The 16266-nt window shown below is 40.8% G+C and overlaps 1 protein-coding gene across 2 annotated transcripts in view; it reads right to left on the bottom strand.

Annotated features, from left to right (window-relative positions):
- TSPAN9 (tetraspanin 9) overlaps positions 1 to 16266 on the bottom strand; it is a 634531-nt gene that overhangs the window by 235425 nt on the left and 382840 nt on the right. The window contains exon 5 of one of the 2 annotated variants that reach the window (XM_075344268.1): positions 2875 to 2954. In XM_075344268.1, the coding sequence (XP_075200383.1) occupies positions 2875 to 2937 (63 nt within the window). In that variant the 5' untranslated portion in view covers positions 2938 to 2954. Of the gene's footprint in view, positions 1 to 2874; positions 3617 to 16266 lie in introns of those variants that run through there. The other variant, XM_075344267.1, reaches the window with a different exon arrangement.

Below are 16266 nucleotides of genomic sequence, written 5' to 3'. Positions count from 1 at the left end.
CTATACTTGCATCCTCCTGTCCTCTCCCCCTCTATACTTGCATCCTCCTGTCCTCTCCCCCTCTATACTTGCATCCTCCTGTCCTCTCCCCCTCTATACTTGCATCCTCCTGTCCTCTCCCCCTCTATACCTGCATCCTCCTGTCCTCTCCCCCCTCTATACCTTCATCGTCCCTGCTGCAATCTTCCTAGCCTATATTAGTTTCATCCCAGTCCCTAAAGTCATCAGGGCAGGAAATAGGAAAAGGTTTAATACATTCTTGCAGCTCGTGCCCATCGGATATACACCATGTAATTATTTTTACCCCAAACTTCAGGGTCTGGGGGTCACTCAGTGCTGAAAATAGCTGCAAAGACTCTTCAGCTGGGTGTGAACTACGGCTTTAAGGAGTTATCCTGAGGCTTTGCAAATTTGGAAGGTTTTGGATGCCTACTAATCACATTTTTTTCCCCACTGGACTCTTCCATAGACCTGAATGGGGCTGCCTCTGCAGCATGTGTGGATTTCTGCAGCCTGTGCATGTGATTTTCTATTTTTACAAACCCCCTTCACATAAGTCGAGCAGCACCTTTAATACCACATTATACAAATTGCTTGGTACATTGTCCTGCATGCCACATCCCTAAATAAACTGGTCATGAACTGGTTAAATCAGATATCCCACCCCACCCCCATGGTATATGTTAGCGATATACACGCAAGGTTAAGTAAATCCATTATGTATAGCTACAATTCCCTCCCCAAAAATGTGACATTTTGGGAATTTAATGCCAACAAATACAATGAAACCCAATCAAACTGTGTATAAAATAGTTAAACTAGATATCCCCTGTCCAAAAAAGTGCTACATACAGCGCCTAGGAATAGGTTGGAGCCATAAAAATAAGGTGAACCAACTATATTGTGTATAACTTCAAAAACTGGACATAAAATAGTTAAATCAGATGTGCCCCCCCTCCCCTCCCCCCATAGGGATTTTTTTGGACTAGGTCAGCACTATACAATCAACGTGACCTAAATACATTATGTATTGTTACAATTTCCCAAATATATGAATTTTTGGAGAATGTAAAGCTCACAGAATGAAAACACAATCAATTGGGCATCAAATAGTTAAATCATATAACCAGCCTTCTCCCCCATTCCCATAGGGACTGCTTAAATCCTATATACAACGTCTCGGGCTATGTTGGAGCCATACATTACTTATCTCTTACTTACAGTAACAATTTTCCCAAAACTGTAAAAGTTGCAAATTTGGACATAATTAGAGGGGGGAGGGGGTTACCTCCAATTATTCAAATAGACTTTTGAAAAAATAATCAGATTGATCATGAAACTGTTAACTCAAATATCCTTCCCGAGGCCAATAAGGACCGTTATGTGCGGCGCTTCTGAATAGGTAGGTGCTATATATGATGTGCAGATAATGAGCTTTTCTGGTTTTTTTTTTTTTTTTTTTTAAATAGAACATGGAATAGAATTAAAATAGCATGAAAATGATATCCAAAACCCCTCCCCCAGCAAATTATGTTAACCTTTTAGGCACAGACCCTTTGGTCAAAGTGGTGTTTAAGCATGAAATAGTGAAATCAGATCTCCTCCCCCCTCCCCATAGAGGTTATATACTTTGCCTCGGAATAGGTTGGTGCTATGAAATTAAGGCAAAGTCAACTTACTTGGAAAACCCCCAAAAATGTAAAATTTGGACAATTTGTGAATGGAATATTCTATGTACCCCTCCCCTAGCAAATTATGTTAACCCTTTAAGCACAGACCCTCCGGTCGCAGTGGTATTTGAGCATGAAATAGTGAAATCAGATCTCCTCCCCCCTCCCCATAGAGGCTATATACAGCACCTTGGAATAGGTTGGTGCTATGCAGTTAAGGGAAAGTCAAATTACTTGGAAAACCCCCCAAAATGTAACATTTGGACAATTTGGGAATGGAATATTCTATGTACGGCGCCTTGGAATAGGTTGGTGCTATGGAAGTAAGGCAAAGTCAAACTACTTTCATATCGAAAAAATGGAAAGTTTGGACAAACTGGAAATTTAATCTTCTATGTACCCCTCCCCCCGCAAATTATGCTAACCCTTTAAGCACAGACCCTCCGGTTGCAGTGGTATTTGACCATGAAATAGTGACATCAGATCTCCTCCCCATAGAGGCTATATACAGCGCCTCGGAATAGGTTGGTGCTATGCAATTAAGGCAAAATCAAATTACTTGGAAAACCCCCAAAAATGTAAAATTTGGACAATTTGGGAATGGAATATTCTATGTACGGCACCTCGGAATAGGTTGGTGCTATGCAATTAAGGCTTAGTCAAATTACTTTCAAAACCAAAAAATGTAAAATCTGGACAATTTGGAAATTGAATCTTCTATGTACCCCTCCCCCCGCAAATTATGTTAACCCTTTAGACACAGACTATCAGGTCAAGTATCGTTTGAGCAAGAAATAGTGAAATCAGATCTCCTCCCCACAGAGGCAGTATACAGTGCCTCAGAATAGGTTGGTGCTATGCAATTAAGGCAGAGTCAAAATTTGGACAACTTGGGAATGGAATATTCTATGTACAGCGCCTCGGAATAGGTTGGTGCAATACGATCTGGCAGAAGTGAATACATTATGCAATGTTAACAGTTCTCAAAAATGTGAAATTTTTCAAAAATTGGGATTAGAATGTCAAGAAATAGAATGAAAATGGTGCGGTCCTTGCCTTTGACTCCTTACGTGCTGACCCCCTTTCCTTTAATCCCCTGCTGTAAAGAATTGGAAGAGGTCTGCACGGTGACGCTACGCTATAGGTTGGCACCATTGAGAATAAAATAAGGTACAGATTTAAGTAAGATGTAAATGGGACTTACCCAAAATATCAAGTTAAAGAGGAACATCATGTATTTCAAACAACACAGGCAGCCTCTCGCCATGTTGCACTTCTTAAATTCTAGGAGAAAAACAAAGGATAGATCCAGGTAAAAGACCACATATTTGCCTCCTTTGGGTGCAGAGTACTTGTCCCTCTTTACGCCGGCGTGGCTCGATGTACGAGATCCTGCATTGCCATAAAAAGCTCCGGCGGTGAATCCTCTACCGAATTCCCTGCTTGAGGTAGAAGGTTTAGCCGAGTCCCTGCTGTCCACAGACGGACTCCGGTGTATAGAAGAGTCTTCGCTACTCGACTTTTCCATAGTCTTTAGCTTCACCGTTCCCAGAGCTCGTGTTTTGCATGTCTCAGCATTAAATGCGGCACACAATAAAAAAGAAATAAAAAATGATAATAATATACCAGATCGCGGTCACTGTCCTACACCCTCTTCCAGGAGGAGGGTGATTTTTTTGGGGGGGGGGGGGGTCTTGGCCGCTCTCCGTCTCCGGATAATGGGATCACACAATAATCTAACTTTCACAAATGATCAATGGGAATTAAAAAAAAAAATATAAATATATATATAAAAAATAAATGAAGCCGGTGTGAACAAATCCTACCGGCATCACCTAAGAGACTTTTCCCAGGCGGAGAAGTGTCTGTCCCTGTGATGTGTGTGTAGGGTCGGTGTGCTGCAGCGCCGGACAGAGGAGCAGCATCAGCAGCTGCTGCACCAGGGGGCAATCCCACCGAAATCCCTCAGCTGCTCTCAAGTAATACAGCTCCACTCCGGCAGCCCCCACCTCCCACACCAACAGCAGCCAATGGGGGCCGCACAGGGGCTCGCAGGCTCCGCCCACATGACATAAGAGCTTTAAAAGGCTTATTCATTTAAGTTTGACTATACATGTGCACGGCAGGGAATCTCTCCAATGTCAGGGGGTAGGGGGGCTGCTCAAAAAAATGAAGAATAGGGAGAAAATGTTCTGTAGATAATATAGAATAATATATGCTAATAATAAAAATAATAATAATAATGTGCAAAATATACTATAATATGCAATAATAGTAGTAATAATCATAAATAATCATCATCATCATAATAGTATGCAAGATATAACAATATGTAATAATAATAGTAATATTGTATTAGTGTGCAGTACACAAAATAATATTAGTATACTAATATAATATACTGATAATATATAATATTATCAGTATACTAATAATAATTAAGTATGTGCAATATTTAACATATTATTATTATTATTAATAATAATAATAATAAATAATGGTGTGCAATATATAGTATAATAGGCAATACTAAAAGTAATAAAAATAACATTACAAATAATACTAATTATGTGCAATATATGATATATTAATGATAAAATTATTATATTATTGTTCAATATATAATACAATATGCATTTGTAGGAATAATAATAATAATAATATCACTAATAATAATAATAATAATTATGGTGTATATAATATACATTTGTAGGAATAATAAAAATATTAATAATAATGTGCAATATATGATTATTATTAATAATAATAATAATAATAATAATAATAAATAATGGTGTGCAAAATATAGTATAATAGGCAATACTAAAACTAATAAAAAAAACATTAAAAACAATACTAATTATGTGCAATATATGATATATTAATGATAAAATTATTATTATATTATTGTTCAATATATAATACAATATGCATTTGTAGGAATAATAATAATATCATCACTAACAATGATAATAATATTAATAATAATGGTGTATATAATATACATTTGTAGGAATAATAATAATAATAATGTGCAATATAATAATAATAATAATAATAATAATTATCATTTTAAATTATTATTATTATTTTTCAATATATAATATAGTATGCATTAGTAGGAGTAATTATAATAATAATAATAATAATTATCATCATCATAAAAATAATGCTAATAATGTGCAATATACAATATAATATGCAATAGTAGAATAATAATAAAAATAATACTAATAATGTGCAATATATAATATGTAATAATAGTAATAATAAAATAAAAATAATGCATAATATATAATATAATATGTAATAAAATTAGTAATAAAATAATGTGATATGATAATGATAATGATAATAATAATAATAATAATAATAATAATAATAATAATAATAATAATAATAATAATAATAATAATAATAATATGCAATACATAAAAATAGAACATAGAAAAATGCTATAGAAATAATAACTAAAATACTAATAGACAAGAAAAATAATACAATAATAAAAGTAATTAGAATGATATGGTATAAGTATAGTAGGGTAAGGACCCGGGTGCAGCGGTGAATAGTCTGTGGCCGTTTTCTGAATCAGCCCTAATTATGGCAGAATGTGGAGACTGTGATGTTCTGGCTGTGAGAGCATTGCTGTGTACTATAGAGTTATAGAGATTTATTTTGCACCATAGGACAGGAGCTACTGAGCTCACTGATTGGCTGCAGTGCTGTGGATGTGACATAAGCGCTGCAAACAGACACAGAGCAGCAGAGACTCAGCGCTGCAAACAGACACAGAGCAGCAGAGACTCAGCGCTGCAGACAAACAGCAAGAGCAGCAGAGACTGAGCGCTGCAGACAAACAGACACCGAGAGCAGCAGAGACTCAGCACTGCAGACAAACAGACACCGAGAGCAGCAGAGACTCAGCACTGCAGACAAACAGCAAGAGCAGCAGAAACTGAGCACTGCAGACAGACACCAAGAGCAACAGAGACTCAGCGCTGCAGACAAACAGACACCAAGAGCAGCAGAGACTGAGCGCTGCAGACAAACAGCAAGAGCAGCAGAGACTGAGCACTGCAGACAAACAGACACCAAGAGCGGCAGAGACTCAGCGCTGCAGACAAACAGACACCGAGAGCAGCAGAGACTCAGCGCTGCAGACAAACAGCGAGAGCAGCAGAGACTGAGCACTGCAGACAAACAGATACCGAAAGCAGCAGAGACTCAGCGCTGCAGACAAACCGCAAGAGCAGCAGAGACTGAGCGCTGCAGACAAACAGACACCGAGAGCAGCAGAGACAGAGCACTGCAGACAAACAGACACCGAGAGCAGCAGAGACTCAGCACTGCAGACAAACAGCAAGAGCAGCAGAAACTGAGCACTGCAGACAGACACCGAGAGCAACAGAGACTCAGCGCTGCAGACAAACAGACACCAAGAGCAGCAGAGACTGAGCGCTGCAGACAAACAGCAAGAGCAGCAGAGACTGAGCTCTGGAGACACACACCAAGAGCAACAGAGACTGAGCGCTGCAGACAAACAGACTCCGAGAGCAGCAGAGACTTAGCGCTGCAGACAAACAGACACCGAGAGCAGCAGAGACTGAGCGCTGCAGACAAACAGCAAGAGCAGCAGAGACTGAGCGCTGGAGACAGACACCAAGAGCAACAGAGACTGAGCGCTGCAGACAAACAGACACCGAGAGCAGGAGAGACTCAGCGCTGCAGACAAACAGCAAGAGCAGCAGAGACTCAGCACTGCAGACAAACAGCAAGAGCAGCAGAGACTGAGCGCTGGAGACAGACACCGAGACCAGCAGAGACTCAGCACTGCAGACAAACAGACATTGAGAGCAGCAGAGACTCAGCGCTGCAGACAAACAGCAAGAGCAGCAGAGACTGAGCGCTGGAGACAGACACCAAGTGCAACAGAGACTCAGAGCTGCAGACAAACAGACACCGAGAGCAGCAGAGACTCAGCGCTGCAGACAAACCGCAAGAGCAGCAGAGACTGAGCGCTGCAGACAAACAGACACCGATAGCAGCAGAGACTCAGCACTGCAGACAAACAGACACCGAGAGCAGCAGAGACTCAGCACTGCAGAAAAACAGCAAGAGCAGCAGAAACTGAGCACTGCAGAGAAACAGACACCGAGAGCAAAAGAGACTCAGCGCTGCAGACAAACAGACACCGAGAGCAGCAGAGACTGAGCGCTGCAGACAAACAGCAAGAGCAGCAGAGACTGAGCGCTGGAGACAGACACCAAGAGCAACAGAGACTGAGCGCTGCAGACAAACAGACACCGAGAGCAGCAGAGACTTAGCGCTGCAGACAAACAGACACCGAGAGCAGCAGAGACTCAGCGCTGCAGACAAACAGCAAGAGCAGCAGAGACTCAGCACTGCAGACAAACAGACACCGAGAGCAGCAGAGACTCAGCACTGCAGACAAACAGCAAGAGAAGCAGAAACTGAGCACTGCAGACAGACACCGAAAGCAACAGAGACTCAGCGCTGCAGACAAACAGACACCAAGAGCAGCAGAGACTGAGCGCTGCAGACAAACAGCAAGAGCAGCAGAGACTGAGCGCTGGAGACAGACACCAAGAGCAACAGAGACTGAGCGCTGCAGACAAACAGACACCGAGAGCAGCAGAGACTTAGCGCTGCAGACAAACAGACACCGAGAGCAGCAGAGACTGAGCGCTGCAGACAAACAGCAAGAGCAGCAGAGACTGAGCGCTGGAGACAGACACCAAGAGCAACAGAGACTGAGCGCTGCAGACAAACAGACACCGAGAGCAGCAGAGACTTAGCGCTGCAGACAAACAGACACCGAGAGCAGCAGAGACTCAGCGCTGCAGACAAACAGCAAGAGCAGCAGAGACTCAGCACTGCAGACAAACAGACACTGAGAGCAGCAGAGACTCAGCACTGCAGACAAACAGCAAGAGCAGCAGAGACTGAGCGCTGCAGACAAACAGACACCGAGAGCAGCAGAGACTGAGCGCTGCAGACAAACAGACACCGAGAGCAGCAGAGACTGAGCGCTGCAGACAAACAGACACCGAGAGCAGCAGAGACTGAGCGCTGCAGACAAACAGCAAGAGCAGCAGAGACTGAGCGCTGGAGACAGACACCAAGAGCAACAGAGACTGAGCGCTGCAGACAAACAGACACCGAGAGCAGCAGAGACTTAGCGCTGCAGACATAGTTTTCTATAAGCGGACAACCAAGGGGGTTTCCACTATCTCTTACCAGGGTCCATTAACAAAAAGCAGTAACCAAGCTGATCCCCCATCAATCAGCTTTGACAGGAGAAGTCTGTCAGTAACCATATATGTTTTCTACAGCACCCCAACAGGGGTAATTAGGAATTACACAGCATTAAAAACAGTGGTTAGTCTACTTAATGAAGGATAATGACAGGTCCTTCAGAGAGACATCATATGGGCTTTCTAAACTGGACAACCCCTTTAAGAGACTGTTTAAGTGCACTGATGAATCACACAGACACATTTATCATTTGCAGTCCCATAAACGGCAGGTACTCGCTATATAGCATTATATCGGCTCTGCAGTTTGCAGTCATTGCACAAGTGGGAGACCTAAATTTTCACCTTGATCTGCAGAATTTGTATGTTTATGCCGCAACATGGAGTAACGTTCATCCAAATCTGCGATTCGGAAAATATCCCCCACACTACAGCAACAAGCCGCAATAGTGCAAAACACATTCACCATCATCTCTCAGAATCATCCTTATAATACCTGTGGCTGTGTGCCAAAAAAGGGACTCTCTAAAAGATATCGAAGAAAAAAAAAAAAAAAAAAAAAAAAATATATATATATATATAAAAAAATATATATATAAATATATATATATATAGATATTTATAAATATATATATATTTTTATATATATATATATATAGATATATATATATTTATATATATATATATATATATATATATATATACATATATATATATACTATATATATATTTATTTATTTATTTATTTATTTATTTTTTCGACAGAAAAACAGAAGTTACTTGAAAAACTCTTAAATTGTCTTTCTCAAACCCTGATTGGTCAGATCATTTGAAGGTGGAGCTTAGGGTAGAAACTACAGCGCCACCTAGTGGATGTAGCACTCCTAGTTAATAAATGAATATTGACCCTTTAACAAAACTTTATTTGACAATTTATGTTTTTCCATATGAGAATATTTATAAAATTAAGAACAATTAGTCATCTTGCTTATTTTGACACCAACCTCGGGGGTTATTTTAGACTGACACTTCCTATCCTTTTAGGAAGACTTTACAGCAGTTTCATTATCATCAGAGGCAGGATTGCAATAGGTAACAGCTGATAACTCAGGATCCACCAATCACAACAGGTGATGTCACAAATTACATCTTCCCCTTCAATTCACAATGACCTTTGCACACGCTAATTAGCTGCTTCAGACAATATGTTGCTACTAATGTACATGTGCATTAATTTAAAAAAACAACCAGGAGGCATGAGTCTATGATTGCCCCTGTGGCCAGTGTGAAAATTGTAAGATTTATTTTTTTTATTTTTTTAATAACCGATTCGATTGTGATAAGGAAAAAATGTTTAAAAATAGATTTAATTAAAAAAAATCTGATTTAAACAATAAGTAATTTTTGATGACTTATTCCCTTTAACCTATTATCTACCAATGTCCTTTTTTTTGGGACGCCTAATCTTTTGCTTAAAATTAATTACATTAAATTAATTAATCATCAATTAATTCATTTAATTTATTCACTAAATTCATTAATTTTGCTTAAATTTCATTCTCATTTTTAATTTTTTTTTCATTAAAATTCTGACATTTAATAAAAAAAATGAAAATGTATATATATATATATATATATATATATATATATCGTACTGTACTGTGCAGTGATACAGTCCCATAAGAGGACTAGGACTAGTATATATATATAATCGTACTGTGCAGTGATAGATTCCCCTAAGAAGACTAGTAAATAAATAGAAAATGTGAAAAGAAAGTTTTAGAAAATATGAAAAAAAGAAATAAGAGTTCACATCACCCCTCTTTCCCCACATTGAAAATAAAATCGTAAAAAAAAATAAAATATATAATATATATATTATGTGTGTGTGTATATATATATATATATATATATATACAGTTAGGTCCAGAAATATTTGGACAGTGACACAAGTTTTGTTATTTTAGCTGTTTACAAAAACATGTTCAGAAATACAATTATATATATAATATGGGCTGAAAGTGCACACTCCCAGCTGCAATATGAGAGTTTTCACATCCAAATCGGAGAAAGGGTTTAGGAATCATAGCTCTGTAATGCATAGCCTCCTCTTTTTAAAGGGACCAAAAGTAATTGGACAAGGGACTCTAAGGGCTGCAATTAACTCTGAAGGCGTCTCCCTCGTTAACCTGTAATCAATGAAGTAGTTAAAAGGTCCGGGGTTGATTACAGGTGTGTGGTTTTGCATTTGGAAGCTGTTGCTGTGACCAGACAACATGCGGTCTAAGGAACTCTCAATTGAGGTGAAGCAGAACATCCTGAGGCTGAAAAAAAAGAAAAAATCCATCAGAGAGATAGCAGACATGCTTGGAGTAGCAAAATCAACAGTCGGGTACATTCTGAGAAAAAAGAAATTGACTGGTGAGCTTGGGAACTCAAAAAGGCCTGGGCGTCCACAGATGACAACAGTGGTGGATGATCGCCGCATACCTTCTTTGGTGAAGAAGAACCCGTTCACAACATCAACTGAAGTCCAGAACCCTCTCAGTGAAGTAGGTGTATCTGTCTCTAAGTCAACAGTAAAGAGAAGACTCCATGAAAGTAAATACCAAGGGTTCACATCTAGATGCAAACCATTCATCAATTCCAAAAATAGACAGGCCAGAGTTACATTTGCTGAAAAACACCTCATGAAGCCAGCTCAGTTCTGTAAAAGTATTCTATGGACAGATGAGACCAAGATCAACCTGTACCAGAATGATGGGAAGAAAAAAGTTTGGAGAAGAAAGGGAACGGCACATGATCCAAGGCACACCACATGCTCTGTAAAACATGGTGGAGGCAACGTGATGGCATGGGCATGCATGGCTTTCAATGGCACTGGGTCACTTGTGTTTATTGATGGCATAACAGCAGACAAGAGTAGCCGGATGAATTCTGAAGTGTACCGGGATATACTTTCAGCCCAGATTCAGCCAAATGCCGCAAAGTTGATCGGACGGTGCTTCATAGTACAGATGGACAATGACCCCAAGCATACAGCCAAAGCTACCCAGGAGTTCATGAGTGCAAAAAAGTGGAACATTCTGCAATGGCCAAGTCAATCACCAGATCTTAACCCAATTGAGCATGCATTTCACTTGCTCAAATCCAGACTTAAGACGGAAAGACCCACAAACAAGCAAGACCTGAAGGCTGCGGCTGTAAAGGCCTGGCAAAGCATTAAGAAGGAGGAAACCCAGCGTTTGGTGATGTCCATGGGTTCCAGACTTAAGGCAGTGATTGCCTCCAAAGGATTCGCAACAAAATATTGAAAATAAAAATATTTTGTTTGGGTTTGGTTTATTTGTCCAATTACTTTTGACCTCCTAAAATGTGGAGTGTTTGTAAAGAAATGTGACAATTCCTACAATTTCTATCAGATATTTTTGTTCAAACCTTCAAATTAAACGTTACAATCTGCACTTGAATTCTGTTGTAGAGGTTTCATTTCAAATCCAATGTGGTGGCATGCAGAGCCCAACTCGCGAAAATTGTGTCACTGTCCAAATATTTCTGGACCTAACTGTATATATATATATATATATATATATACTGTATATACACGCATATTTGGTATCGCCACATTCAGAAATCCCCGCTCTATCAAAATATGGCGAGAAAAAAATTATAAATGCCAAAATTATGTTTTTTGGTCGCCACAACATTTCTTTAAAATGCAATATCAGCCAATCAAAACATCTCATCTACCAATATATGGTATAATTAAAAACATCTGCTCAAGGCGCAGAAAATAAGCCATCACTGAGCCCCAGATCCCCAAAAATGAGAACGCTATACTGTAGGTCTCAGGAAATGGTGACAAAAGTGCAATTCTTTTTTTTTTGACAAACTTCTAATTTTTTTTAGATAAAAATAAAAGTATACATGTTTGGTGTCTACGAACTCGTGCCGACCTGAGGAATCATAATGCCAGGTCAGTTTTACCATATAATGAACAGGGTGAATTAAAAAACCCCAAATATGAAGACGCCAGCAATGACTTTTATTTACAGGTCATTTACATTCTAAATAGAATTTAGAACATTTTTGAATTTTTGAAAATAGTTACTAAAAATCTCCTAACTGCCGCTGAGCTGTGTGACTCTGAACCGACCCGTAATACAAAGGATTTTTTTTGTGAATATTATATAATGTCTGCAGTAATCAGGCAGCGCTTTGTGATCTTTACCTCTCTGACCCGTCACTTGCGGTATCTGGAATGATCTAGGGGTCGGATCGTAATCCTGATCTGAGCGCTATATATCATAATTACACTTGTGTCAGGGATCTGTTACCAGTGATTCCATTTACCATTACTGGCTGATGTCTGATGTCGGCCGGGTCAGGGGGGAGATGCAATATTTGATGTCTGCTCTGAACATTACACTAAAAGCATTTCTGAACATTACGCTAAAAAGAAATATCCCCCAGTCTTATATATAGATTTTTTTTTGGAAAGCCGTGTGACTAATAATATGTCTGCACTTACATACAGTCACGGTCAAAAGTGTTGGCACCCTTGAAATTGTTCCAGAAAATGAAGTATTTCTCCGAGAAACTTATTGCAATTACACATTTTTATTTCCTTTGTGTTTAATGGAACAAAACAAAAAAAATGAGGAAAAAATCAAATTGGAGATAATTTCACAAAAAAATGGTCTGGACAAAATTGTTGCCCCCATCAACTTAATATATTGGTTGCACACTATTTGGAAGAAATATCTGCACTCAGTCGCCTCCTATAACTGTCCACAGGCTTCTTACTCTTCTCACCTGGAATTTCGGACTCTTCTTTATAATCTGCTCCAGGTCTCTCATATCTGAAGGCGTCTTCTCTTCTTCCAACAGTAATTTTAAGATCTCTCCACAGGCGTCAATGGGAGTTTAAATCCGGACTCATTGCTGCCACTTCAGAAGTCTCCAGCGCTTTGTTTCCATCCATTTCTGGGGGCTTCTTGAAGTGTTTGGAGTCATTGTCCTGCTGGAAGACCCATGACCTAGGACACAAATCCAGAATCTGACACTGGGCTCTACATTGTGACCTAAACTCCTTTGGTAATCTTCAGATTTCATGGTGTCTTGCACACAATCAAGGCCCCCAGTGCCATAGGCAGCAAAACAACCCCAAAACATCTTTGAGCCTCCACCATATCTGACTGTAGGTGTTATGTTCTTTTCTTTACAGGTCTCATTCCATTTTCAGTAAAACGTAGAATGATGTGCTACAATGATGATGTGCTACACAAATCAATTTCCAAGAAGGATGTTAGTTATATACATTTTGGCAAACTGCAGTCTTGCTTTTCTATCTCTCTTTGTCAACAGTGGGGTCCTCCTGGATCTCCTCCATAGTGTTTCATTTCATTCAAATATGGATGGATAATTTGCACTGACAATGATGCCACCTGAGCCTGCAGGACAGCTTGATTTTTTTTTGGAATTTGCTTGGGGCTACTTATCCACCATCCGGACTATCCTGTATTGCAACCTTCTATCAATTTTTCTCTGCTTTCCACGTCCAAGGAGATTAGCAACAGTACCATGCGTTGTAAACTTCTTGATTATGTTGCGCATCATCGACAAAGAAACATCAAGATCTCTGAAGATGGACTTGTAACCTACGGTATTTTTCTACAATTTTGCTTCTGAAGTCCTCATACAGTTCTTTTCTCGTCTTTCTGTTCTCCATGCTTAGTGCGCACATACAGACACAATTCAACGATTGAGTCAACTTCTCCCCTTTTTATCTGGTTTCAGGTGTGATTTTCATATTGCCCACACCTCTTAGTTGTCACAGGTGAATTTGAACGAGCATCACATGCTTGAAACAAAGTTTGCCAACAATTTTGTCCGGCCCATTTTGGGGGTTTTGTATGAAATTAGAAATTATGTCCAATTTGCTTTTATTTCTCTGTTTTCGCCAAAATCCATGGATCCAGGAGGTGATTTTCGTATTTTTTTTATTTTTTGGAGGCTTTTTAGAATTTTAGAACTGGCTGTCCAGTAGGTAATTTCCTGAGGACACATTCACTTTAAGTGCTTCATATATGTAAAAGAAATCCATTTAGATACCTTTTTAGGAATGTTTTGCAAAACTGTATATACAGTAATTTGTTCATTACCTTGGGTTGGTCAACTGTGTAATGGAAATGGTAATATTGAAATAAATCTTAAAAGCTGAAACTCGGAAATGTCAAATGCATTAAATAAAACCGAACTCTCCAGGTTATTTCATTAAAAATATAAATTCCAAAGACATTTCTCAGGAGTAAAAGAAATACTTGGAGATATATGCCCCTGAGTCGTCCTCCTGTGTGAAGTCTTACCTTGGTCTATTACATAGGTAATGAATGATCTCCCGACAAGTGGCAGATCTGACAGTGGCCGGAGGTGCTGTCACCCGGCTTTTCCCAGATATTCAGAATTAAATGGTTGTGAAGAGTTACATCCTTTTCTATAACTTTATATGGTCCAGTTTCATGGTCTATGTGACGCTCCCACGGGGTCTGGAGGACACTCTTCACCGGGCCGGTGTAGGGGGTGGGATGTCACAGCTGCCCGACCCGGTTCGGTGACTCCGACGGTGTCGATAAGGATGGAGGGGTTATTTACAGGGGAGCATAGAAAAGATAGTCAGTATTCGTGACACCACCTGTGGTTTGCGACTAACATAGGAGCCGCCGCTGCGGGACATATCCTCTGGGGCAGATGGTAGCGCAGCTCGGTTGGTGCAGCTCTCCGCAGGTAGAGCTCAGGCCCCAGGGATGTTGGGAGTAGAAGTCTCCTGCTGCTGTGCAACTAAAGCGAGGGTAGGACGCGAGAAGGATTGGACGAAACGGGGGTTACAGGCAACATTCTTTACTCACTGAAGTATCGCCGCCCTTGGGATGCCAGACTCCGCTGTCATGGGTTCCGAATAGTTCGGAGGTCAAAGCCGGTGCTTATTTCTGTGCGTACTTCCTACTTGCACCTTGTTGTGTGAGTCCCTGCGGCTTGAAGCTACGCTGGTTCTGTCCCTTATGGCAGGCAGCGCAAGTCCTTTACTGGTGCTGCTCTTTTGTCACGGCTCCTGGCTCTAGTATGCTGCTGTGCCCCGGGCACTGTGGTGTGCCAGAAGACTTGCAATCTTCTTCCCTACTGATTCTGCTGGTGAGACTTTTAGTACCCACCAGCCGAGGGCTCCGCACCCTGCTTTCTGCCCTCGGTCCTGGGTGAGCTATGGCGCAGCTTACTCCCCAGTGACCGTCTTCTCCCCACTTCTTGTTCACACTTTGTGTCTCTTCTCTGTGTGTGACGCCTTACTCCCACTTTTATGATGCTCCACCCCCCCAGGTTACTGTACTGGTGGGCAGGAGGTCCCATATCTTGTGATGGCCACACCCAGCACCCTACCGTAACCCAGTTCCAGTGGGAGGGAAACCTGACGGTGTGTTGTGTAGATTGGGGTGGTTACCGGCAATGACCTCTTCTGTACCCGGGATAAGTACCGCACCTCAGCTGAGGTGCAGTACCCTGTGGCGACTGAAGCCTCAGGGGTGCCACACATGTACAGACCGAGACATCATGGTTTGAGGGGAAAGGGGGTCTTTATGAATTAAAGGTCTATCTAGTTTGGAAAACTCACTTTTATATACCCTATGAGGTAATTACAGAGGGATCCCATCCCATGTATATATTAGACAGAACCAAAATGAACTACAAAGAACATCTCTATGTCAAGCTAGGTAAGGGGAAGTACTAAGCGCACAGCGAAAGGGAAGGGAAACCCTGTGTCTAGGCAAGGGGAAAGATGGTGACCTCTGACCAAATCCACTGCTGGTCCCTGGGGTTCCTCACCACCCTAGATAGGTTCCGCACCTATGCGCCAAGCCGGATACCTGACCCTGGGTATGCCTGAACGGATGGGATGAGCTCTTAGTCAACTCCACAAAACAATGATAGAAGACACAAGAAGGACACATGGGGGAAAAGCATGAACTACTTATCATTTGATGACTCAGGTAGACGTTCAGCAACGATACCACAAAGGAGTACAAGCCACCTGCTTCCAACCTCGGCTTGAAGGAACTGAAAATATCACCAGCACTGTCATGATCCAGGACTGGTATTTTCCGCCCCAGAGTTTCCCAGACCCGGCCTGGTCATGTCATGTTAACTCCCATCAGCCTTCCGGTTTCAGGAGACACTATATCTGGCACTGCAACAGCATTGCAGCGCTGGTTATAGTTTTTCTCTGCAGCCTGTGACTGGCTCTGGTGAGATTTCCTGTTTGATCT

Source organism: Anomaloglossus baeobatrachus, chromosome 4, assembly GCF_048569485.1.
Source record: "Anomaloglossus baeobatrachus isolate aAnoBae1 chromosome 4, aAnoBae1.hap1, whole genome shotgun sequence".
Lineage (NCBI taxonomy): Eukaryota > Metazoa > Chordata > Amphibia > Anura > Aromobatidae > Anomaloglossus > Anomaloglossus baeobatrachus.
This window is presented reverse-complemented; position numbering and strand designations above follow the sequence as displayed.